Source organism: Nycticebus coucang, chromosome Y, assembly GCF_027406575.1.
Source record: "Nycticebus coucang isolate mNycCou1 chromosome Y, mNycCou1.pri, whole genome shotgun sequence".
NCBI lineage: Eukaryota > Metazoa > Chordata > Mammalia > Primates > Lorisidae > Nycticebus > Nycticebus coucang.
In genome coordinates, this window is record NC_069805.1 from 28,964,113 (window position 1) to 28,987,289 (window position 23,177).

The 23,177-nt window shown below is 39.4% G+C and overlaps 1 protein-coding gene across 3 annotated transcripts in view; it reads right to left on the reverse strand.

Annotated features, from left to right (window-relative positions):
• LOC128578952 (protein 4.1-like) overlaps window positions 1–22,888 on the reverse strand; it is a 128,074-nt gene extending 105,186 nt beyond the window's left edge. The window contains exons 1-5 of one of the 3 annotated variants that reach the window (XM_053581292.1): window positions 22,785–22,888; window positions 19,200–19,275; window positions 15,462–15,686; window positions 13,254–13,341; window positions 2,466–2,626 (exon numbers count right to left, since the gene is read on the reverse strand). In XM_053581292.1, the coding sequence (XP_053437267.1) occupies window positions 2,609–2,626; window positions 13,254–13,341; window positions 15,462–15,686; window positions 19,200–19,219 (351 nt within the window). In that variant the 5' untranslated portion in view covers window positions 19,220–19,275; window positions 22,785–22,888 and the 3' untranslated portion in view covers window positions 2,466–2,608. Of the gene's footprint in view, window positions 1–2,465; window positions 2,627–7,080; window positions 7,147–13,253; window positions 13,342–15,295; window positions 15,687–19,199; window positions 19,276–22,784 lie in introns of those variants that run through there. The other 2 variants (XM_053581291.1, XM_053581290.1) reach the window with 2 other exon arrangements.
• Between the last annotated feature and the right edge of the window lie 289 nt (window positions 22,889–23,177).

The window sequence follows — 23,177 nt, forward strand, 5'->3', positions numbered from 1 at the left end:
CAGTGTCCCAAGCACAACTGGAAAAATAAGGGATTACTATGCTGTTCATTGCTTTTACTTATAAAAATTATTGTTTTCAGATACAGACCTTCTGTCACCCTCTGTGCTAACTGCCCATACGACATGGTGGGTTTCCCTGAGCATGGTTTATACAAAGAGAAAAAAATCCATTGTGTTATTGTTCTCTTAAACACTAAAATTCACCGTATAGTAGTTACAGAGCCTCAGAGTTTCAAATAACTGCTGAAAACAGAATTCCAGAAAGAGCAATAATTTCTCATGGGGCATTAAACAACAATGACTTCATTGATTCAGCACTTGCGTAAATTCTCTGTGTAAAGAGGTAAGGCTTGTAAAATATTTACATGGAATGGCACTTTTATTTCCTTAAAAAGGGGCGCAGAGTTAGTAATGAGCTAAAAGATATTCTGACAGATGTAGTACATTCATAATTCTTTTTCTTTTTTTCTTTCAGATTAATACTGTAGTACAAATGATTAGGTTATAGTGTTTACATTAGTTAGGTAAGGTCCCTGTTGTAGTTGTGTTCTACACCCGAAAGGAGTGCCATATACCTTTACATTTTGCCTGTTAGTTGGGGGAGTATAAGTCACTGAATTTCAGTTCTTACTATTTGCAAGTATGGACATCTGTTTGAAGCATGGTTCATGGTTCTCTTATATAGTTATGTTTTTTCCTTTTTGTTCTTTGGAGACAGAGTCTCGCTCTGTCTCCCTGAGTAGAGTGCTGTGGCGTCATGGCTCACAGCAACCTCAAACTCCGGGACTCAAACCATCGTCCTGCTTCAGTCTCCCAAGTAACTGGGACTATAGGCATGTGCCACCATGCCTGGCTAGTTTTTTCCATTTTTAGTGGCAATGATGTCTTCTTCTTGCTCAGCCTATTCTTGAACTCGAAAGCTCAACCAATCCACCCGCCTCAGCCTACCAGTGTGCTAGGATTACAGGTGTGAGCCACTGCACCTGGCCTTGTATAGTTTTTATGTGGCCTCATGATACTACATGGGAGCTTCACCAGAATCAAGATTTAATAACTATATACAAAAATGCCCAGCAACAAATTCTAGGATAGATCTGTCTGCATGTGTCCACCTGCATCAAGATATTTTCTAGGAAAAATAGATCAAGACGAATGGATGCCAATACTGCACTAATGAGAGAGCTGTCTTCTCTCTTAGCAGTATCTGGTCTATATTACCTAATTATTTAAAATATAAGTTGTTACTTATTCTAAAACATATCAAGAAATAATCAAAAAGATTTCTGCTAATAAACAGTATTAAAATAAAATTTCAAAATTGACATTACATTTCTGTGCATATATAAGTATATGTCTCAAACTTATGTGTACATATACATATATATATAAATGGGAATAATCAATGAAAAATGTAGGAAAACTATTTATTCAGGTAGAATATTGTCCATACTAATCACTTTCTCTTACATAGAAATAAAAATTAAGTCCTTCATAAGGCATTCTAATATGAATCTATTTTTAACTCTTTTATAGAAAACATATTAACCCCAAAGCAGACCAGGTAATGAGATGCACATATGAAGTAACATCGGTTTATTTCCATGTGTAACTCATATAAAACTACAAATATGTAGCTGATTATAATTGCAATAGAAAAAAATTCACATTTAAACATATCTCCCCTTGGGTTGAAGAACAAATAAATTGATTTACTTTCTTTTTGTAAAAATGCTGTATTTAAAATTATTCTCTTGAAACAATGAACATTTCATATTATGGGAAGTCTTATAAGCTTCAGTAGGAGTTTTTTTTTAACTCAAAAATGTGATAATGGTAGTAATGTTTTATGTTAATTTGAAGTAAGGTGCATATGCTAAAAGCCCTTAGGATTTCATTTATTAATTCAAGTTCATTTATCATTAAATCCAAGTTCTAGAAATTGAACCAAATAAACCACACCATAATCAAGTCTAACAAATCATAAGCAAGAAATCTTAAGGAATATTTTTGTTCACTAAGAACAAAGTTGAGTATGCCTTATCCAAAAGTGTGGGTCCAGGAATGTTTCAGATTTTAGATTTTCTCAGATTTGGAAAACCTGCATTATGTACACTTCCTGGCAGAGCATCCCAAATTCAAACACCTGAAATCCAAAACGCTCCAGTGACCATTTCTTTTGAACACCTGTTGGCATTCAAAATGTTTCAGACCTTGGAGCGCTTTGGATTTCAGATTTGGGATGTTCAATTTGAACTAAGAGAATGTATATTTAGAATGACATTTTCAAAGCACTACAAAATTATTTCCTTGTGAATATGTGTAATGAGCATTTTCTTTACTCAAGGAAAGGAATGGCTATCCCTTTATAGTGCTTCTGGTGACACTGTTAACTATATCAATATTTTCTAACCTCACTAGTTGCAGGAAAGGTAAGTGAAATCCGAAAGTATCATAAATGTATTTACCTTCAATGAAAGGTGCATAGATGTACATGGGAGGAGTACGCTTAACCTTTGGTGTTTCCCAGCAGATGAAGGCGTTTGCCAGGCAGACCTGTGCCAGGGTCCGGCCACTGTACTGAAATTTGGACCAGGTGAGAAATCTGGCTTTAGGTGCCTGCTCCAGCCTATACGGGAAAGAAAGGATCTAAGTTAGATGAGAGGGCTTAAAGAAACTTTAAAACTACATAGTTTAATTAGATTATATCTCAAAAACAATGCTACCTAAGCTTTCTCATGAGAAAGAACATTATAAATGCTCCTAAACAGACAGCATTATGACAGGAATAGTGTGAGTAAATTTACATTCGTGGATACACAAATGAGATGTCTTTCTCAACCTAAGCAAAGGAGCAGAGGTTGTCACTGTTTATCAAAGGTTATTTATTTGTATTAGATTAAATCATTTCCATAGATACCCACTTGAATTCTTCCTGCCAGCTGTACATGCTAAGTAGCAGTCCATTACAATTAGTGTTTCTTAATACTTAAGTCTATTTCTTCTGGGAAAAAACACCTAACTTGGGAATTGGCTCCATGCACTGATACTTCAAGAACACAACACAGAGTTGCTCTGCAGAGAAGCAACTGATTCAACTGGAGGACGCAAGATGCTGTCTTGTTAGCACAATTCTACTTTTTAAACCCTGGGTTCACAGTACAATTCAAATTTCCTTGAGGCCAAATATATCCAGACTTTTGTAAAAGCTTATGTTTAGTAAATTAGACAATCTTTTTGGAATAAATGGACATTATTTTGTTTTCATTATCTGATCAAGAGCTTACTAAACAAAGACAGTCTCACAACTCTTATACAATTCATTAAATAAGACTTCAGTTAATAACACAAGAATATGGAGAGCTCTTTCAAAATTTTCCTATTGTTTGCCCAAAGAGAGTGATTTCTTAAAGAGCTCTTTACCATTTCAAGTATTACTAGATCTTCAGTAGGATTTTTTAGAAATCTTCTGCAATGAAAGCTATGGAATTCCAGGTGAGTCTAAATGTCATAAATACAAGAAGGGATACTCCATCAACTCTATTCACCTGGACAAACAGCATATCAGAAGTAATTGATAAAAGAAGAACCCGTACACTCTAGCTTTCCTGGCTTGTGTCTATTCATGGAGAGTAGTAGAGGTGTTTCCTGCTTTTCAAAGGAAACAAAGGTGATGCTACAGAGAAGTGCAATTTGCCAATGGCCAGTGCTTCCAATCGTGCGTTGAAAAGTCTCCCATGAGAATGCTGGAACTGCAGAAATTTAGACTTCTTACAAGACTCCCTTTGTAACATCAGAATCACTAAAGACATCTATCATTTCACTTTGGGATGATAAAAATAACTAAAAAGGACTAAACTTATAAAAAGTTTAAAGGCCTTGAGCAAGATGTGCATATCAATGATGCATTAAAAAGGAATTCATACATAAGAAGTACATGACCATTTGAATTTTTTAAATATTGCCATTATAAATCAAATATCATTAATGATTTTTATGGAGTATAGAGGAATATTTAAAAATCCACTTATCTGACAAAGCTTCCTTAGCACAGTGGTTATGGTGCTGGCCACCTGCACCGAGGTTGGTAGGTTCGAACCCAGCCTGGGGTCAGCTAAACAACAATAACAACTGCAACAAAAAATTAGCCAGGCATTGTGCAGGCACCCGTAGTCCCAGTTACATGGGAGGATGAGGCAAGAAAATCACCTAAGCCCAGGAGTTTGAGGTTGCTATGAGCTGTGATGCCAGGGCAGTCCACTGAGGGCAAAATAAAGAGACTCAGTTTCGATTTAAAAAAAAAATCCACTTATTTACTAAAGTTAATCATACATTTAACTAATACAAGTATTTCCACAGAGCTCTAAATGAAGCCACCAGTGTCACCAACACACATGGGATTACTCCGGCCCTACAATGCCAAGTTTAAGAGATAGTTTAATGTTAAGCTAATACAACTTAGCAGTATAACATCCTGGATATGTTTACAAACACTTGGAGCCACACTACCTGGGTGTGAATTCTACATCCACCACTTACTACCTTAGGGCATGTTTCATAGCTCTTCTGTTCCTCATTCTCTCCATATGGAAAGGTTTGATATAAACCTTAAAACAATCCTTGTACAGCCCTTACAATTCCATTACATACCCAATCACAAGAAGCAGCTTTATTATATTCTCATTCCACTACTATCAACAGAAAGATTTGTTTATTTAATGACTTCAATCTGCAAGCCTCTATAATTCTCTGGAAAAAAAAATCATTTTGCCCTTTTATCTAAAACAAAACAAAAACCACTGATCTGATTCAAAGAGCTCTGTAGACAAAATACATTTGCCTTTTCTTTGTTATCTATACTGTTTTACATAGCTTTGTTACATAATACAATGCTATACAAAGTTTGAAATGTTAAAAGGGCTGTTGTTAACCATTATCTCAATGGTTTGCAGGATCAAATTGGTTTAATTTTACACTGGAGTCCATAGTACATTAGCAAAAATAATGAAGGAGAATAATGCTAACATATCTCAGAAACTCTTGCTAGAGGAATGTAAGAAGAGGACAACACAGTGGTGGAAAGTGTGGGCTTTAGAGTCACAGGGCTGGGCCTCCATCTCTGCTCAGTGCCTGGCTGCTGTGTTCTTCTGCAGGCACATGCCTATAAGCACCAGCTGCCTTGCCTGGGCTGAGAAATAAATGAATCATTGTAATAGAAACCAAACACTTCTGTGTGTGACAACAAGCAATGCTCAATGTATGTTAGCATATGTCAATCCTTTCTAAAAGAATTATTGCTATTATTAACATTATTGCACAGCAAAAGCTGCTGTCATCTGTCTTACATTTGTGCCATAAATGTCATTTACTACCTTTATAGAAAACAGGCTACTCTGGAATTGAGCAGAAATTGGTCATAGCTACCAGGAGAAATTATCAACTCATCAAAGAATTATCAGATCAGTGTAACTGAGTCAGATGGATTCGAAGATTTGTTATGAGGTACATTTCTCCTTCAAAAGAAATATGGATGAGTAGTCTCCAAAATATGGGTTATTTTAATTTTACAAAGGAGTAATTTGTGCCAGCTGATAACTCACTTTCAAAATAACAAACTGTGTTATGTTATCAAACTAAGAATAATGGTAATAATTATAATGAAGATAATCTGTATGAACCACTAAAAATAATTCTGCTTTGAGTGTTTTATCCTCATTCGATTTTCAGAGCAATCTTATCAGGAAGATATTATGGCTATCACCAAAGATGGATGATGAAATTGGAGCTCAGAGAGGCTGAGCCACTTACCACAGTCACACAGCTAGTGTGTGGTAGAACAGCCTTAGCCCCAAGCCCAGAGCAAAGACCTTAAAGATGAATGATTTAGACACAAAGCTGTGTAGAATGCAGTGATAGAAAACTGCAGAAATGGATAAAAGAAGGATAAGGAAACTACATGTAAACAGATGTCCTTGAAGAGAAGTACGAAAGGAGATAGGACATAAGCTAAAGATGGATAGTTAGTCAAAGGAATTTGTTTCTAAAAAATCAAGACATGAATATTTTTATTGGGCAAGGAAGCCAAAAGCATGCAATGGAGCGTAAAAATTTTATTGTATAAAGCAGGATTCTTTATGAGGCACGAAATGCGGGATGAAGGCATAGAAATCGCTATCTCCTCTTTGTGACAGGAGATGAGGAAAAGAATGAAAGCTAGTTGGAGAGGAGGAATGATGCTCAGGTCAGGGAAAAAGGGGAGAAAGAGAGGGTGTGCGACATTAAGAACAGTCACGACCCACAAGCATACCGTCAGTGACCCACACGATGGACGGCATCAGAGGACAGTGGCAGGGGGCACTAGGAACTCAAGATGACTATGGACATCTGGAATGGCAAAGGAAGTAAAAAGACTGCTTGATTGTCCAGTTCCACTGAGGATCTGGCTTATGCTGTGAATTACTTATCTGGAATAGCACTAATCCTCAGAATTGTGTTAGGTTCTGTTACAAAGAATACTTTGCCTGTGTTGCCATCACTGTGCTGCTTAAGGTGGAACTGGTAGCACAGGTACAGAAGGGGTACAGTCAGCACAAAGACTCATCCGGGACCAACAGACTGGGAAGGTCAATGTGAAGACAGGGCTGGGCATGAGAAAGTAAGGACTGTTCTGACGATGTAGCCAGGAGGCCAGATGACAGGCCTCAGGCTGGTTTTGGAAAGAAGTTAAGCCAAGAAGGAGCTGACAAGATCATCTAAACGGAAGCTAAGATGAGTGACAGTAGAGAGAAAAAAGGTAGAAGGTGCAGGACAGTGTGGTAGTGGTGGGAGGAAAGTGGTTTGAGTCAGGAAGTGGACTTCTGGACAGCTGCAGAGTGACTCAGGCCTGAATGGCTGAGTATAAGACAGGGCTTTAGGCCACAAAAATGGACATGGAAGGGACTGCAGACAAAGGAGATAAGGCACAGAGTAGAAGAGAGAACCCAAGGACACCAGGGTGGATGAACCTAATATACTATCCCTGTTACTGTCTCTAAATCAGTAGAGGCTACCAAGGACAATACCACACTACATTTCTAAAATTACCTGAAAAAGGTATGTTGCTCCACACACTCCTTCCAGAACCTTTTGGCTGCCTGGGGACTTGGCATTTGAAATGCAATGGTGCCATCAAATTTGTTCATCTGGAATAAATACACAAAATCTATCAGCATATTCCCATAAAAGGCAATGAGAAGCTACTGAGAAACATGGATTTAGATGGCTCTATAAAAAGTCTTTCTTCTTGAAAAGGTAAATATTGTATATCTAATGTACTCATACAAAATGGACTTTTCAGAGATTGATACACCATTTTCCATGAAAATCAAGTAGAAGTTATTCAACATCAACCAACCGACCAACTTCTGTGTCCACTAAACTCCTTTTATTGCATTCCTATTCATCTCCACCACTGAATTAATTTAACAACAAAAACCTACTGTTCCTTCCATACTGTGTGCTAAGAATTTATGACTTTTTCTGTGCATGTCTCTGTGTGTGTGTTTTTAGTAGCAAAATATGTATATGTAGGCTGATCATCAAAAAGACTGACTTTTTTATAATGGAATGAATAGAAAATAATTCATTTTCTTAAAATTTTAGTGGGAAAGAATTTATTTAGCTCAAGGCTGTAAAGCAGCAAACTGACGCAAGCGATTAGATATGCCAACGGTGATGAACGATTGCTTACCTCTTCAAGCCTCACTCTCAGTAAAAATTCACTGCCCTTACAGGAGACCTTTGAGATGTTACCCCAGTCAAAGCAACAGAACGTCAGCTCTTCCTTATAGATGAACACGCCATTGCCAGACACGCCCAGCTTGATGTTCTGCAAAGAATAACCCAATTAACCATAATTAGAGCTGTCAAAGTTATATAATCAAGAGGCTAAAGAGCTCTCTCAAAGAAAGAATGGCAACTTAATGCTTTTGTATTTAAATTATAGTAATAGTACACAAATTAATAGAAACTGTAAGACATAGTCACATCTGAAATCTATTTATCTTAAGGACTCAGATTTGATTTGCCAAACAGTTATTGCAACATGAATATAGGACACAATATTCTTTCTGTTTGTTCGTTGTTTTGAGACAGAGTCCCCCCTTGCCACACTCAGTAGCGTCCCCTGGTCAGTCATAGCTTATAACAACCTCAAATGCTTCGGCTCAAGCAATGAACTTTCCTCAGCTTCCCAAGTAGCTGGGACTACAGGCGTCCACCAGGAGACCTGGCCATTTTTAGAGACAGGGTCTTACTCTTTCTCTGGCTGACCTTGAACCCATGAGCTCAGGCAATCCACCCAACTCAGCCTCCCAGAGTGCTAACATTATAGGCATGAGACACCACGCCTGGCCCTAGGACACAATATTCTTCAAAAGCCATAAGACATATGTTCTCCAGCTCTGAACAATAACAAGGAAGAAAGGAAACAACTGTATCAACTATCCTGAAGTTAAAGAAAATAAAATACGCTTTCCTGAAGGCTATTCAAGCCATTAGAAATCATCTGTTAGTCCACCCTAAGATGCACTCTACCATCTTATTTGAGGCCAATTTAATTCAGATAAATCACCCTGAAGTATTTATTTATTCAGATAAATAAATTATGTGAATTTTATTTAATTCAGATAAAGCTGTTGAAATGATGTCAGTAGTTCACAAAGCACAAATCCACCACAGAAAATTGCACTGAAATCTCTGAAGTCTTTGAATAACTTTTTCAATAAGTCAGAGTGCTGACATTCACTTCTCAACAAGCATTCCTTTGACTGGCATACATTAAAAGACTATTAATGAAGCTCTTCATAGTTTTCTTTCCCCCAGAGCTTTCATTTAAAATAGATGACAATTGAGAATAACAAAGAGCCTGAAGAGCTTTTAGAAAACTAAATCAATGGACAGCCAAAGTGACTAATTGCCTCCTCACATTTCAAGTAGTGCTAAGGGTCTAAAATGCACAATCTATAAAGTATACAAATCCCCATGGTCTTTAGGGGAGAACTGGATCTCATCCATGACATATAAAATTCCAAACTTAGGTGCACATCTGGAAGTAAAACTCAATCGAAACCCAGTAGATAGGAGGTGGGAAGATGGGTTAGGTGAATTCACATTTAACTGGTATAATGCCCCTTTCTGGGGTGCAGAACACTTTTAACTTTGACTGAAGTGATCAAAAGCGTATTAGGGGTAAATCATGTCTACCTCTATACTATTCCCAAACTGATAAAAGAAATATCATGTCTACCCATTTAGTAGTCCCAAACTGAAAAAAGAAATATAAAATTAAAGAATGCTACCTAAAAGTATCCACATTCTTAAAAGTCAATGATAGGAGGAACAAGGTGTCAGAAAAACATGCTGAAACAAACACCATCTTCCGTCTACCTGTCACTTCATAAAGCATAATATCTTGACTACCTTTACTAAGAAAAATTCAACAGAATTTACATGTCTTTTAAAAAATACAAGCACAGGTCGAGGAAGTTAATGCCAATTGATTTCTCTGCTGTGATACTTGAATAATTCATACAAACAAAACTATATTAGATCAACCCAAGCATGTTTTTAAAAATCTAGTCTATTATTTTACTCACCCTGTGCTTGCAGCCACAACTCTCTCTAGGAATAGAATAAAAAGGTGGAGTGAATCAGGTGCATGTGCCCAAGTGCCTTTGCCAAAACCATCCCTGCCCACGTCCACAGGGAGCAAGGTGGAAGATTGCCCATGGTGTCATGTTCTCACCACAAGAGAGGAAGCAACCCAAGTGGAAACACTGCACAAGACATCTCCAGTCCAAAGGAATCTTTTGGACAGGACAAGGAAGCCATCTAGCTGACTTAAAAATAAGGGCAATGCAGATTCAAGTAAATTGGTTGATTTTGGTATTGCTCTACAGCATGGTTTTAGGATTATTAACATTTGTGTGAATAGAAATTCAAGATAAGTGCCAGGGAGTAAAAGGGGAAAAGCATGTCTTAACCCCTCATATGTGAGTTCTGCCACCGGGCAGCAAAGGCAGAAAAGGAAAGTCTAAAAAGAAACACCTGCTCTGCCTTGCTCACCACCTCAGGACGCTGCCCCATGTGGATAACAGCGGGTCCCTTGATGGCTGGCTGCCAAATGGGTTTGGAAATTTCTCACAAGAGATCATGGAGAAAAATGGAGGGGAGGTCAGAGTATTTTACACTCAGATTCCCTCCCTGCATGGTGGCATCACGCTGCCTGTGTTCCTCTGACACTGGCTCCTCTCAAGACAACCATCTCCACACATCTGCCTTCTGAGTTCAGGTATGCAGTCTGCTCTGCCCCCTTCAGACCTGGGGAGGTCAAAAGGGATGGTGACACAGCCCGGGGGACCACAGACGATGGTTTGTGCTGCTTTGTGGTTTGCTTGCACCTGTGTCAAGAGTCCTGTTATTCCAGACTCTTCTAATTATCCTAACATGAATGCACCAGTAAGAACTCCTGTAACATTATTTTTTCTTCCATTCTTGAGATACTTTACTAAGAAGAATAGAAGAAAAAGTATCCAATGTACTCATTACTATTACAAGCCAATATATAATTACTCACACTTTCACACAAAAAACAAAACACAACTATAGACCAGGATGAAGAAGGGGGGGGCAGGGTGAGGCTGGTGGAGGGAGGGTAATCTCTGGGACCTCAACTATGGTGCATATTAAAACGGTACATGTCAAATCTATTAAAAGTAGAGTAAAAATGTCTTAACATAATAAGTAAGTGAGGTGAAGGCTATGTTAACCTCACTTATGCTTGATGTAAGCATTCCAAATTGTATACAAAATCAGCACATTGTATCCCAAAATGTATTAATGTACACTATAATGATTTAATAAAACAATTATTAAGAGGAAAAAAATAAACTGTACAAATTGCCCTGGCTGAGATGGGCAGATTAAAAAAAAGAAAAGAAAAGAAAAGAAAAGAACTCCTTTAACAGGAATAAATAAATAAATCTGATCTCAAGACAATGAAAAATGGACAAATAGAAAAAGGTTCAAAACTATAAACTACATAAAAACTTCTTTTCAATTGCTACAGTCTGTTCAATAAGCCACAAACATCTTACTCATCAAATATTATCTAACAAATCAAATAGCTAATAAACACAATGGTGATTACTTTGAGTTTTTTAGTCTTCTGCTCTTAACTACAAAGCAAACACTGATATTATAACAGGGCCTGTAACTTTTTAGCTTTCTTTCTAAGATATAACATTTAAAAACAAATATCTTGAAGCTTTGCGACATTGTAATCTGAGAACTGGTTTCTCAATGATCACAAGATGCAAGATTTGTATGTGGCAAGCATAGTAGGGTTTAGAGAAAGAGAAATGTGCTTGGGAGGTCTTTTTTTGACCCAAATCTATTGTCTCCTCCCTTCCTTATTTCTGAGTTTTGGCTAAAGCAGACTGTCCTTATCACATAGGAAATGAGCTGAAAAACAGTTAAATGTTCGGATGATTTGTTTCAACTTCTACTAGAATTTATCCAAAGGTAGCAGGCAGATGAGACCACTTAATAATATAAGGCATTAAGTAAGTCATTCTTTACACTCTGCTTTTTGTTGCAATATTAAAAAAATTAAAATTGTATGAGAGCATTTTCACTGTGAAAATAGTTTGAAAATTAAAGATCCACCACGTCTAGTAGTTACAAATGATGCTGCCAGATATCATCTAGTGAGATGAAAAAATGTTTATAAAGAAAGTTAAAATAAAAGCCTAAGAAGAATGATATTCAGAGTACTAACCTATTATAGAAAGACATCAGAATTTAACTGCTCACAGATCTCAGAAAAAAACAAAAAAGAAAATGTATCACAGTATTATCAGTGCTTATTTTCATCTGAAGACATGTAAGTGCCTGTTATTTTGTTGTTTGCCACTATTTTTATTATCATAAACATTGAAAACCTTAATAATTTAAGAATTATTAATATGAGGCATAGAAAGGAAACCTATGTTTCAGTGGAAGCTTTCCTAGAGATTTCCTAAATCATGCAACCTGGGCTGCTAAACTGCAGGTTGGTTTTGACAGAGTCCTTTCAAAGCTCACAACTGTGGGTTCCCTCAGTAAATTCCACTGAATGTGACACATTTCTCAAAACCAAATCCATCTTTCACCTGGGCTCCCATTCTCTTCCTTGACTCTCTCCCAGTATGTAATTACCTAAGCTAGAATCATGAAATAGGTGACATATGTCACTAGTGATAACCATAGAATTATGCATTTACAGATTTCATTTTCATTTCTTGATGAATAGGGTTCACCTACTCATAACTGTTATTATATCGAAGTGACTTTCACTAGAATATCTGAGTATCTATGCTGACAAAAATAGGTATATTATTGCCTATTTTATTGTATGAAGTGGCCTATGAAGTATTCTGTCACGTTTATATTTTTCTCAATTAAAACCCCTTTTAAATATACAAATAAATATGTTTTTAATTTTTTGTAATTATTTTTTCAGAAATTTTTTCTTTAGGACTTTATTGTTCAGTACTATGGCATTCAAAATCGTATCTTCAGGATCATAACTAGTGCTCCATTATTCCTTATTCCGTGATCTTACTACCTTTCACATGTGACTGAGGGTTCTTCATCATGTGAACCTGGGCCAGTGTACTTGATCTTTCACAAAATACAAAACAGACTTATAGGAATGAGCCCAAGGCTAGAGCTAATTCACAGCCCAGAAGCTTTTGGAAGCAGTCAGAACTGTGCCACCTCAGCCCTGTTAGGTTTACTGAGATCTGCTCCCCTCTGCTAATACAAATGTGGGAGACGGAGTGGGGGCAGACACAGCACTTCACCTAGCAGAAGCTGGGACTCACTATAAACCGGATAAGAGGTAAAAAAGGCTGACAAGTTGTGCTTAGAATAACTACTCATGAAAAGGTATTCATTAAAAAGACTACTGAAAAGAAGTAGGCAGAGCATAAATGGGTCCTCCCACTACCATAAACCCCATGATTAACCGCAGAAATATTAGAAACCCTCAAGTGAAAGCCAACAGTCTTCTTCCAATAGTGAACTAGGCCATTCTTTCGTGATTTTCTTCCTTCCTCCCTTCCTTTCTCTCTCTCTTTCTTTTTTATGAAACTAGGCCATTCTAAAGCTAGAGTCCTGGGAAAATTTCAGTGAACACACTGGAGTGAAGTTACTTTCCATGACAATGACAGTACCTTGGCCTCATGCAGATGAACGCTGTACATAGGCAGTCCCCTGGCGTGCTCTATGAACTGATAATCAGCTTCTGCTGAAGCTATGCGACTGAGAATAAAAAGAAACATTATTATGGTTGCTATGAATACATGCAAAAAAGAAGTGTTCAAAACAGAGCCAGGGGTTGCTAAGATTTGATAGTTTGGAGTAGAGGATGTAACCCAGGAAAGTTGGCAGAAGACTAGGAAATGGAAAAACAGACTCAACTCTCAACTCTAGTATTTTTCTCTTAAGATCATCGCATCTAGGGCAGCACCTGTGCCTTGGTGAATGGGCGCCGGACCCATATACCGAGGATGGTGGGTTTGAACCCGGCCCCAGCCAAACTGCAACAAAAAATAGCCAGGCATTGTGGTGGGTGCCTGTAGTGTCTGCTACTTGGGAGGCTGAGGCAAGAGAATAGCCTAAGCCCAAAAGTTTTAGGTTGCTGTGAGCTGTGACGCCAAGGCACTCTACTAAGGATGACAGACTAAGACGCTATCTCTGAAAAAAAAAAGTAAATAAAAAGGATCCTCTCATCTTAACGTGCTAACAGCAATGAGTCACATACCTCCACCTTTATGATTTGTATGTTAAGAGAGTTGATTTTTATTATTTCTACTGGTGAAGAAAGCCACAGAATTAATGGGTATAAGTTAACAGAGAATTTTTTAAGTGACTTCATTTCTATAAAATAGACAAATTCTTACTCCCTACTTTTATGTTGCTAGGACTGACCATAATGAACACTGAAATTAATTGCATTTCATTTTATACCTATGATAGATAATCACATTCTGTCCACAATACAAATATTTCTATTCTTAACCCTAACTCAACAAATTTTAAGCTCCTAGAGAACAAGTCCATGTCTCATTAATCTTTATATTCCCCAAGCATTTTAGTACCTCATAATTCATATTAGAACTACACAATAAAGGCCTGTTGATTACAACTTAAACCACAGTAACATTTTCAGAGTGAAATGTTGTATTTATTTTTTAAAGAAAAGTCAAAAAATGTGGCCTGTTTTCTAATATGTGAAAGTTTCTTGCACAACGTTTACAAGTATTATATAAATCTACAATTTTCTTTTTTGTTGCAGGTTTTGGCCGGGGCTGGGCTTAAACCCACCACTTGCAGCATATGGGGCCAACACCATACTCCTTTGAGCCACACACATCACCCTATAAATCTACAATTTTAAATAACAGAACAAATTATAATTGTATAGCTAGGCTTTTAAAAACTTGTGTAAAAACCCATTCTCTTTTCACACAGATAGAAACATTCCCAAAGTATAATATGGTATTGAATTACTAATGTAATTTAAGTCATCTTTTAGCTAAGCCAAAGGAGTCATCCTGTGTGCACAAAGTAACATCTGTGTATTACTAGGTTTCTTCAGGTTTTTTTTTTTTTTTTTTTCTTTTTGGGACAGAGTCTCACTCTGTTGCCCTAGCTAGAGTGTCATGGCTTTATCACAGCACACTGCAACCTCCAAATCCTGGGCTAAGTGAACCTGCTGCCTCAGTCTTCTAAGTACATGGACCTACAGTGTGAGCCATGAGGTATGGATAGTTTTTCTGTTTCTAGTAGAGACAGTGTCTTGCTCTTGCTCAGGATGGTTTGGAATGCCTCAGCTCAAACAGTCCTCCCAGCTTGGCCTCCCAGTGTGCTGGGATTACAGTGTGAGCCACCACACCCAGCTCCACCTCCACAATTCTGTTGCTATTTTCCTGCATACATCACCACCTACAATTTTAATTCAAATCACAATACCTTCTCCTTTCTTTTTTATTTACAAATCTCAATGCTTTGTTATCTCCCTGGCTTTTTACCACAATACTAAAAACCATTAAAAGGCAGAAGAAATAGAAATGCCAAACATGTATGTGTATATGCTTGTTTCCAGTGTGTATAGGTTAAAGGAAGAGGAGGTGTCCTAGGGAAAAGTGCATTCATCCAGTAAATGAAGAATTTGAACATGAGCATAGGATCTCATATTACAGTCACCAAACCAATGACAGGAGATAGCAGGGGGTGCAGGTTGGCTTGATCAGAGCTAGGTTATCCAAAAGAAAACTGGATAATCCCCAAAACTGTGCTCAAATGTCTGCCAAGTGTTACAAGAGACCCTATTTAAATCTACCATGACCAGTCTCCCTCCAGGAAGTACGACAACATACATATGTGCTTTGTAGAAATTCACCAGCAAGTCCTTCATCTCCTCGGTGTTAATGGACCCAAAATAAAAATCAGTATGTGGCTTGATTTTGTTGATGTCCTCATCAGCCACATATTTTCCACGTTCTGCCTGGATGGTGTAGGATTCCAGGAATGCACGAGTCACAGGGGGACAGGTCAGGCCCCCAGAAACAATGTCTACCTGGATCTGGAGGCGTAGGAAGTATCTGTGAGGAACACAGGGAGAAAAGGGGAAAATAATTAGTTAAGAGTGCAGCACTTCTCATCCTTCAATGCTGATGTCCCTTTGGAAAGAAATATACAATATAGACCCGCTTCATATCCATAGAAAAAAGGGTATTCTCTATGAAGAAGCCTTGTCTCACTCCTTGGGCACCTAACCTTTGGTTTATTTACAGAAACTGAGTTTCAAAGGCTAATGAATAGAATGGTAATGTTGTTTGTTTTTTTTTCTTTTGATATAGACTCACACTGTGTTGCCCTTGGTAGAGTACCGTGGCATCACAGCAACCTCCGACTCTTGGGCTTAAGTGATTCTCTTGCCTCAGGCTCCCAAGTAGCTGGGATTACAAGCACTGGACACAATTCCTGGCCTTTTGTTGTTGCAGTTGTCGTTGTTTAGGTTTCCTGGGGTGGGTTCAAACTCGGCACATTCGGTGTACCTGGCTGGCACTGTAACTAACCACTGTACTACGGGCACCAACCCTAGAATGGATATTCTTAACTGCTGTTCTGGTCATAGTCGATGATTACTGTTAGAATAAAGTAAAAATGCCAATCACATCAATTGTCTTCTTAGATTTAAAATGTTAACAAACATTAACTTGCCATTCCAAAGTTCTGCAGGTTAACAAATTTTAAAAATAATGAGAGTCTTAATCATTGGCTAGAAGAAGCTAAAGTTACCCTTCTTTATCATCTCTACCCACTTCACGTTACTTTCTTTCCTAAAAGAACTTTAACAATTATAAGAAATCCCTACTTTGCAGCCCTTACTTGTCTTCTCACTCCAGCTAAAGAGGTGCCTCACTCAGTTTAGTAGAAAAGGCATGGGCTTTGGAGCCAGGAAGAGCTGGCTCTCTATGACTTAGTGCCATGTTAACTCACTTGCCTAAGGTGAATCTCCTACCTATAAGAAGAGAAGAACTTCACCTCCTTTTGAAAGGAAGGGTAAAAATTACATAACATTAATTAGATACCTGCCTGGGAATCAATAACTTAGGAAGTTATAATAATTATTCGCAATAATAGTTATTCTTATTTAATGTTCCAAGTGATGGACTACACGGAAAGAAAGAATCTGAAAAGGAAAAAAAAAATGAATTTTTGTTTTCCACCAAGTAACATGCAGAAACAAGAGATTTTAAGTGTATTAATATTTTTTTTTTCCTTTCAGGCAGACTACTGATCCTGCTGATGTCACCACCCATCCCTCTGAAATCAATGGCCACGCCCTCATTCCCAAAGATCTTTTGGAGACTGCCGTTCCTATTAGCAACTGGCCAGCTTCACTTTATGGACATTTTTGCCTGACCTAGGTTTGGGGGCACAACCCAGCACACAATCTAGATCAGTTGCACCTGAATTACAACCCAAATCTTTCATCAGGCAGGGCAGGGACTCTGCTCATCATCATCATCCCTGTCCACGGGTAACAAAGTACTTGCTACATGACAATGCTTGATGATTTTCTGAAAGAATAGAAGTTGTGTCTCTATCACTAACATTGAGAATTTTTGTGGCTTGCAGGAACACTATTTAGAATGAGGAGTAGATGCTTCCTCGACCCATACAACAATACGAGCATCAGAGTACTTACTTTAGAAAATTAAATTTTAAACTATGGTTCCTGGTTAGCCTCAGATTCTCAGCAATGGTGCTAGTTTACCACACTTTCTCATACTTTTATAACCCAATCACAAAGATTCCATCTTGTTGCTTTTCACATAGCTCCCATCCCATTTTCAAAGCATACCTCTAAGTCCTAAAAACTTCAGATAAAAATGACAAGACATTTCTGAATTTTTAACTCCGTCTATTTCACACAGTGCTATGACACATTACTCTAAATAGTCTTCTCGGCTGCCTCAAAATGCTCACTCAAGTCATGAGAATGATTTCCATGGTGACATTTAAGTTGGCAGGCCACAAGGACAGGCAGGTGATTGGTCTCAGGCTATACCACTAAAGTCTTCAGTGAACTTAGTAAACAGTATCTTTTCTCCCACTAGACAGGCAGACAGTTAAAGCCCCGTTGATATAGAAAACCAAGGCCCTTACCAATTCAATAAACTTGTAATCATGATCATCCCCCAAAATTACTGCAACAAGGAGAATACATATAGAGAGTGTGTTGGGTCACAATGCCCCAACTGCAAGCATTCTTTACAGGCACTCCAGGAGCTCCTATGGGGAAGCTTCATCTTCTACACATATAAAGGGGTCAGTTTTGTGCTCTAGGCAGCTCATTGTGCATAACAAAAGCTCCCATTCATTATTGACTCACTCAAGAGAATCCAATCAAAGCTTAATTAGTACATTCCTAATCAACAAGAAGTGGTAAAGAAAGAAAGAACAAGAAAGACCCACCAGTTATCTAATTTTAGGAAGAAATCTCTTATCATTCCTTTTTTTTTTTTTTAATTCAGACAGAGTCTCACTTTGTCACCCTTGGTAGAGTGCCAAGGTGTCATAGCTCACAGCAACTCCCTTGCCTCAGCCTCCCAAAAAGCTGGAATTACAGGCGCCCACCTCAATGCCTGGCAACTTTTTTTTTCTTTCTTTTTTAGCAGGCCCGAGACGTGTTGTAATCCACCCGCCCCGGAGCATGTGGCCGGCACCCTATTCACTGAGCTATGGACCACCCAGCCTGTCATTCCTTTCTGAAGTCATTGTTGTGCACTCTTTAAAGTACCTCTCTAACCTGTTACTTGGCAACAAAATTGGCCTAGCAGAGCATCAAAGACACAGGAACCACAGATGAGCATTTTTTTCCATAAGACCATCTAGTTTCTCAGAAATACATACACTGCACACAGTTGACCTTGGCCAAGAGATAAGCCATTTTAAAAGACTGTACATAAAAATGACTGTCACAAAAAGGAAAACACTCTGTAGTTATCATTCAAATTCTTTCAGAAACAGTAAATATTCTCTTCTTACTAAACTGAGTCCTTTACTTGCAATTGAAGTGGAGTATGTTTTAATAGCCCACACAGTCTCAGAGATGGAATTGGAATAGCTGTTGACTCTACAAGGGAAAGCCTAATTAGTTTGGTGGTTTGGGTGGGGTCAGGGGACAAAAAATTACCAGTTCAATTGCCTTTTAAAAATAGTTTCATTTTTCTATCTCTGTATCACCTTTGTTTATATGAGACTAGTGTACAGATACATGAGCTCTAAAGTAAAAATCATCAGTATTAAAGTTTCAAAGATTAAACATCAGTGACTTTTTAAAAGACCACATAGAAAACAACGTTTCCCATTATATCTTTTTTTATGTTTCCATTTCTCAAATGGAAATCCTAGAGCTAAAGGGAGTAAAATTTTTTGAAATTGACAACATTTCAAGCTAATTGGGATTACTCAATTCTAAAGAAGCTTTTAAAGCTTACCTTAATGAAAACTGTTAGTTTTCAACCCTGAAATTACTACTATGCTCCTAGAAATAAATGAATGCTTTATGGAAAGATTAATTTAAACATGCAAATATAAAGTACCTGGTGATACTCTCAGTCATCTGAGAAGCACATGATGGGTACAATTTGACATTGAAGGTAAAAAGCCAGTTGCGGTCTGTAATAATTAAATATCATGATCATTTAAACAATCAATAGAATGCCATTTTTGATAAAACTTAAGGTCAATGTCCAATCTCACTGCAGATCCATGTGCACAATTTTATTATTTTAAAAATGAATACAATTTATGAAACTAAAAGAAAATAAAAAATAAATTAGAAATCAATTACACAAATAACCCATCATTAACATTAAAAGGTTCACTTCCTGAAAAATATTCATTTCTACTTTAATAAATGTTTATATGGTGATCCATTATGCAAACATTTTAATATGACCTCCAAGTAATAGTTTAGAAATAAGATTTCTTTTGCGCGGCGCCTGTGGCTCAGTTGGTGAGGCGCCGGCCCCATATACCGAGGGTGGCGGGTTCAAACCCGGCCCCGGCCAAACTGCTACCAAAAAGTAGCTGGGTGTTGTGGCGGGCGCCTGTAGTCCCAGCCGCTCCGGAGGCTGAGGCAACAGAATCGCTTAAGCCCAGGAGTTGGAGGTTGCTGTGAGCTTTGTAAGGCCACGGCACTCTACCGAGGGCCATAAAGTGAGACTCTGTCTGTACAAAAAAAAAAAAAAAAAGAAAGAAATAAGATTTCTTTTAATCACAGAATTTTCAGTTGCCAAATATTCCCTGCCATTTTCTTAAAAAAAAATAAAAATTAAAAAAAAAAAAGCATTGCAAGATTTCTACATTGTTGGGTGAAGGGAGTAATACTACTCAGTGTATTACTAATAGGATGTAGTATTTGAATAAAGTGTGAAAGGGATACCAGAAAGGAGAAGGTTTGGTAAAACTTCACAATACTTAAAGACAACAAAATTGTTCCCCAGGCTTTATACAATAAGTTTAAGTATACTCAAATAACATCAAGTTTTCTGTGTTGTGATCTAAAGGATAATCATTCATATCATAAGTGACTTCTTAAAAATAAATCTTACCATTTATGCATTAAAACTTAATGTTGTGATGTGTTTCATTTTGAATGCTCAAAATAATAAAACTATAGGGAAAGGGGCAGGTATTACTTTCCTAAGAGGATTCAAATCACACCATTAGACTGAATTTAGAGTTCTGCTCCAAGTTCACAGGATTTTTAAATAAAAACAAGGCTGTGCATATACACCTTAAAAGATCTTGCCAGATCTCTAATTTCTTGACTTGAAGTTTCTTTAGTCCCATCTTCTTCTTCAATGTGTCATTTTATCTTTTTCTCCCTGCCAGCACACTCCCTTTCCTCTAACTCAATAGACCACAAATAGTTACTGAATGGCTACTGTGGACATATATGCACTATTGCTGTATTTGGGGCACTACGTCACTGTTCTACTAATAATGTCAATCCTACCAAAGTCAGATTTCAGGTTTACTTTACACATATAAAAATACGATACTGGGATACAGGATTTTTCTGAGTATTGTTAAATATTATGTCTCTTGCCTTGCAGCACTATGGTGACACAGCATCAAGCATTCATACACTGTGTATGAAAACATACATTTTGGAGGTGACTGCCACTCCAGAATAAAGCAATGTCATCACAGGATTATTGTTTCATAATGGTTCCTTGTTGATTTTTTTCTAGGTATTAACACAGCACTTGAGTGCCTGGCTATGACTACAGGAATAAATTTCTAATAGAATGCCTATGTTTTGGAAAAGGTAATGAAATGTACCCATAACACTAGTCTTTTTTCTAAAGTGACAAATACAAATTGTATATATTTCTGGTTTATGATAATATGTTGTAAAGTATGAATACATTCTGGGATGGCTAAATCAAACAGATTAACATAGTTGTTATACCTCAGATATGTTTTTGTGTTGAGGACACTCAAAATCTACTCCTAGTCATTGTCAAGTTAAATTTTCATTTCTTTTTATATTGCCACATCATTTTTACCCGGCTATATAGCAACAGACCTTCTAGCTGTAAACATTTTATATATTAATCATGTGCAAGCATTCAACAGATGGAGTCTTTTCAGGTAACTTTGAGAAAATAAAGGTTTTAAAGGCAAATTTTCAACAAGAACAATAAGGTTGACGTTTGTCACGAATAACTCAAAAATTAATGTTTATCTTCGCTAATTATCTTTTGACTGAAAGCTACAATGAAATCTTGGCAGAGATGAGGCTAAGGAACTGCAGCTGGTTTGAGTGGACATTTGAAGTCACTCAGAGATTCTATGGGTACATGGGAAGAAAGGGGCAAGCAGGCCTAACTATAAACCCAGATTCAAAGAGTAAAAACAGTGGCCCTTGTGGAACCAATGAGCAGTAAAGACAGTGAAGGTATCAGAGCCCTGGAAAAATGCTCTAGTCCTCACTCTTCCAGAACATCTGCAACTAGTGTACCTTTACTACTCTGGATCCACAGATATGCTGACTAAACTAATTACACACTTCCAGATCAAAGCCAGGCCAATAGTATATGTCTACTAAGAATCAAATTTACAAAAATCATCACATGATTGCATGTCTTCTTGCATAAGAAGACCATCTTCTCATTCTTTCCCAGAAAAACAAAGTCAGACACTGGGAGGGAACATTTAGAAATGTGAGTCTAGAACTTTCTAAAAAAAAGGGCGGCGCCTGTGGCTCAGTGAGTAGGGCGCCGGCCCTGTATGCAGAGGGTGACGGGTTCAAACCCAGCCCCGGCCAAACTGCAATAAAAAATAGACGTGTGTTGTGGCGGGCGCCTGTAGTCCCAGCTGCTGGGGAGGCTGAGTCAAGAGAATCGGGTAAGCCCAAGAGTAGAGGTTGCTGTGAGCAGTGTGACGCCACGGCACTCTTCCCGAGGGCGGTACAGTGGGACTCTGTCTCTACAAAAAAAAAAAAAAAAAAAAAGAAGCCCCGTATCAAGAGCACCTCCGCGGAGAACATGGCTCTGCCTCCCTTCTTCGCCGGGGCCCACCGCCCACGCAGCCGCCGCCTCCGGCTCCCTTTAGCTGTCCGCCACCGCCGCCTCTTCCCCAGCGGCCCGCCCCTTTTCCGGGGGCTTCCGCCCCCTTCCTCCAGCCTCCGCTGTCTCTGCAGCCCCGCGCCCCCACGGAAGCCTCCGGTGGAGGCTGCGGCGTCGCCATTCACCCGGTGCCGCCGCCGCCACTGCCTCCGTCGCAGCCCCAGTGCCGGCCCATCCCGGGGACCTACGCCGGCGAGTGCCCGCGGCCGCTGGAACCCGCGCTGGCCTGAGGCGCCGCGGCCGTCCGACGTGCTCGGGGACGCGGTCCTCCAGCGCCTGCGTGACCGGCAGTGGCTGGAGGCGGCGTTCGGGACGCCGCGACGGGCCTGCCGGGTGCCGCAGCGCACTCACGTTGGGCCCAGCTTAGGCGAAGTGCACGCGCGGGTGCGCGGGGTACTGCGCCTGGTGTGGCGGCTGCGCGGCCTGAGCCAGGCCCTGCGGGAGGCCGAGGGCAACGGCGCCGCCTGGACCCAACTGCACGCCCAAGCCGCGCCACTGCGTGCCCAACTGGCCGAGCGGCTGCAACCGCTGACCCAGGCCGCCTACCTGGGCGAGGCGCGGCCGAGACTGGAGAGAGTCCGGCGCCCCCGGCTCAGGCTTCGTGAGAGGGCTCGGGAACGGGAGGCCGAGCGGGAGGAAGAGACCAAACTATCCGGCCCCAGCAGCGCGCAGCATGGCGGATGGATGCTGTGCCAGGAACGGTCGTCGCGCAGCACCGCTCGCCTCGCCGGGTCACGTGGCGCGCAGTCGGGCAGGCGTGGCTGAGGGAGGCGGAGACTCGGCCGGGACCCGGGGCTGCGGGAGGCGGAGGCGGCGGGGCGCGGGGGAGCCGCAGGGCTTGTCACCACGGCAGCCCGGAAGGTGAGGCTGACGTGGGGACCGTTGTCACCACCGCAGCGCGCCCCGGCGCGCCGTCCCACACCTGTATTCTATTTGCTA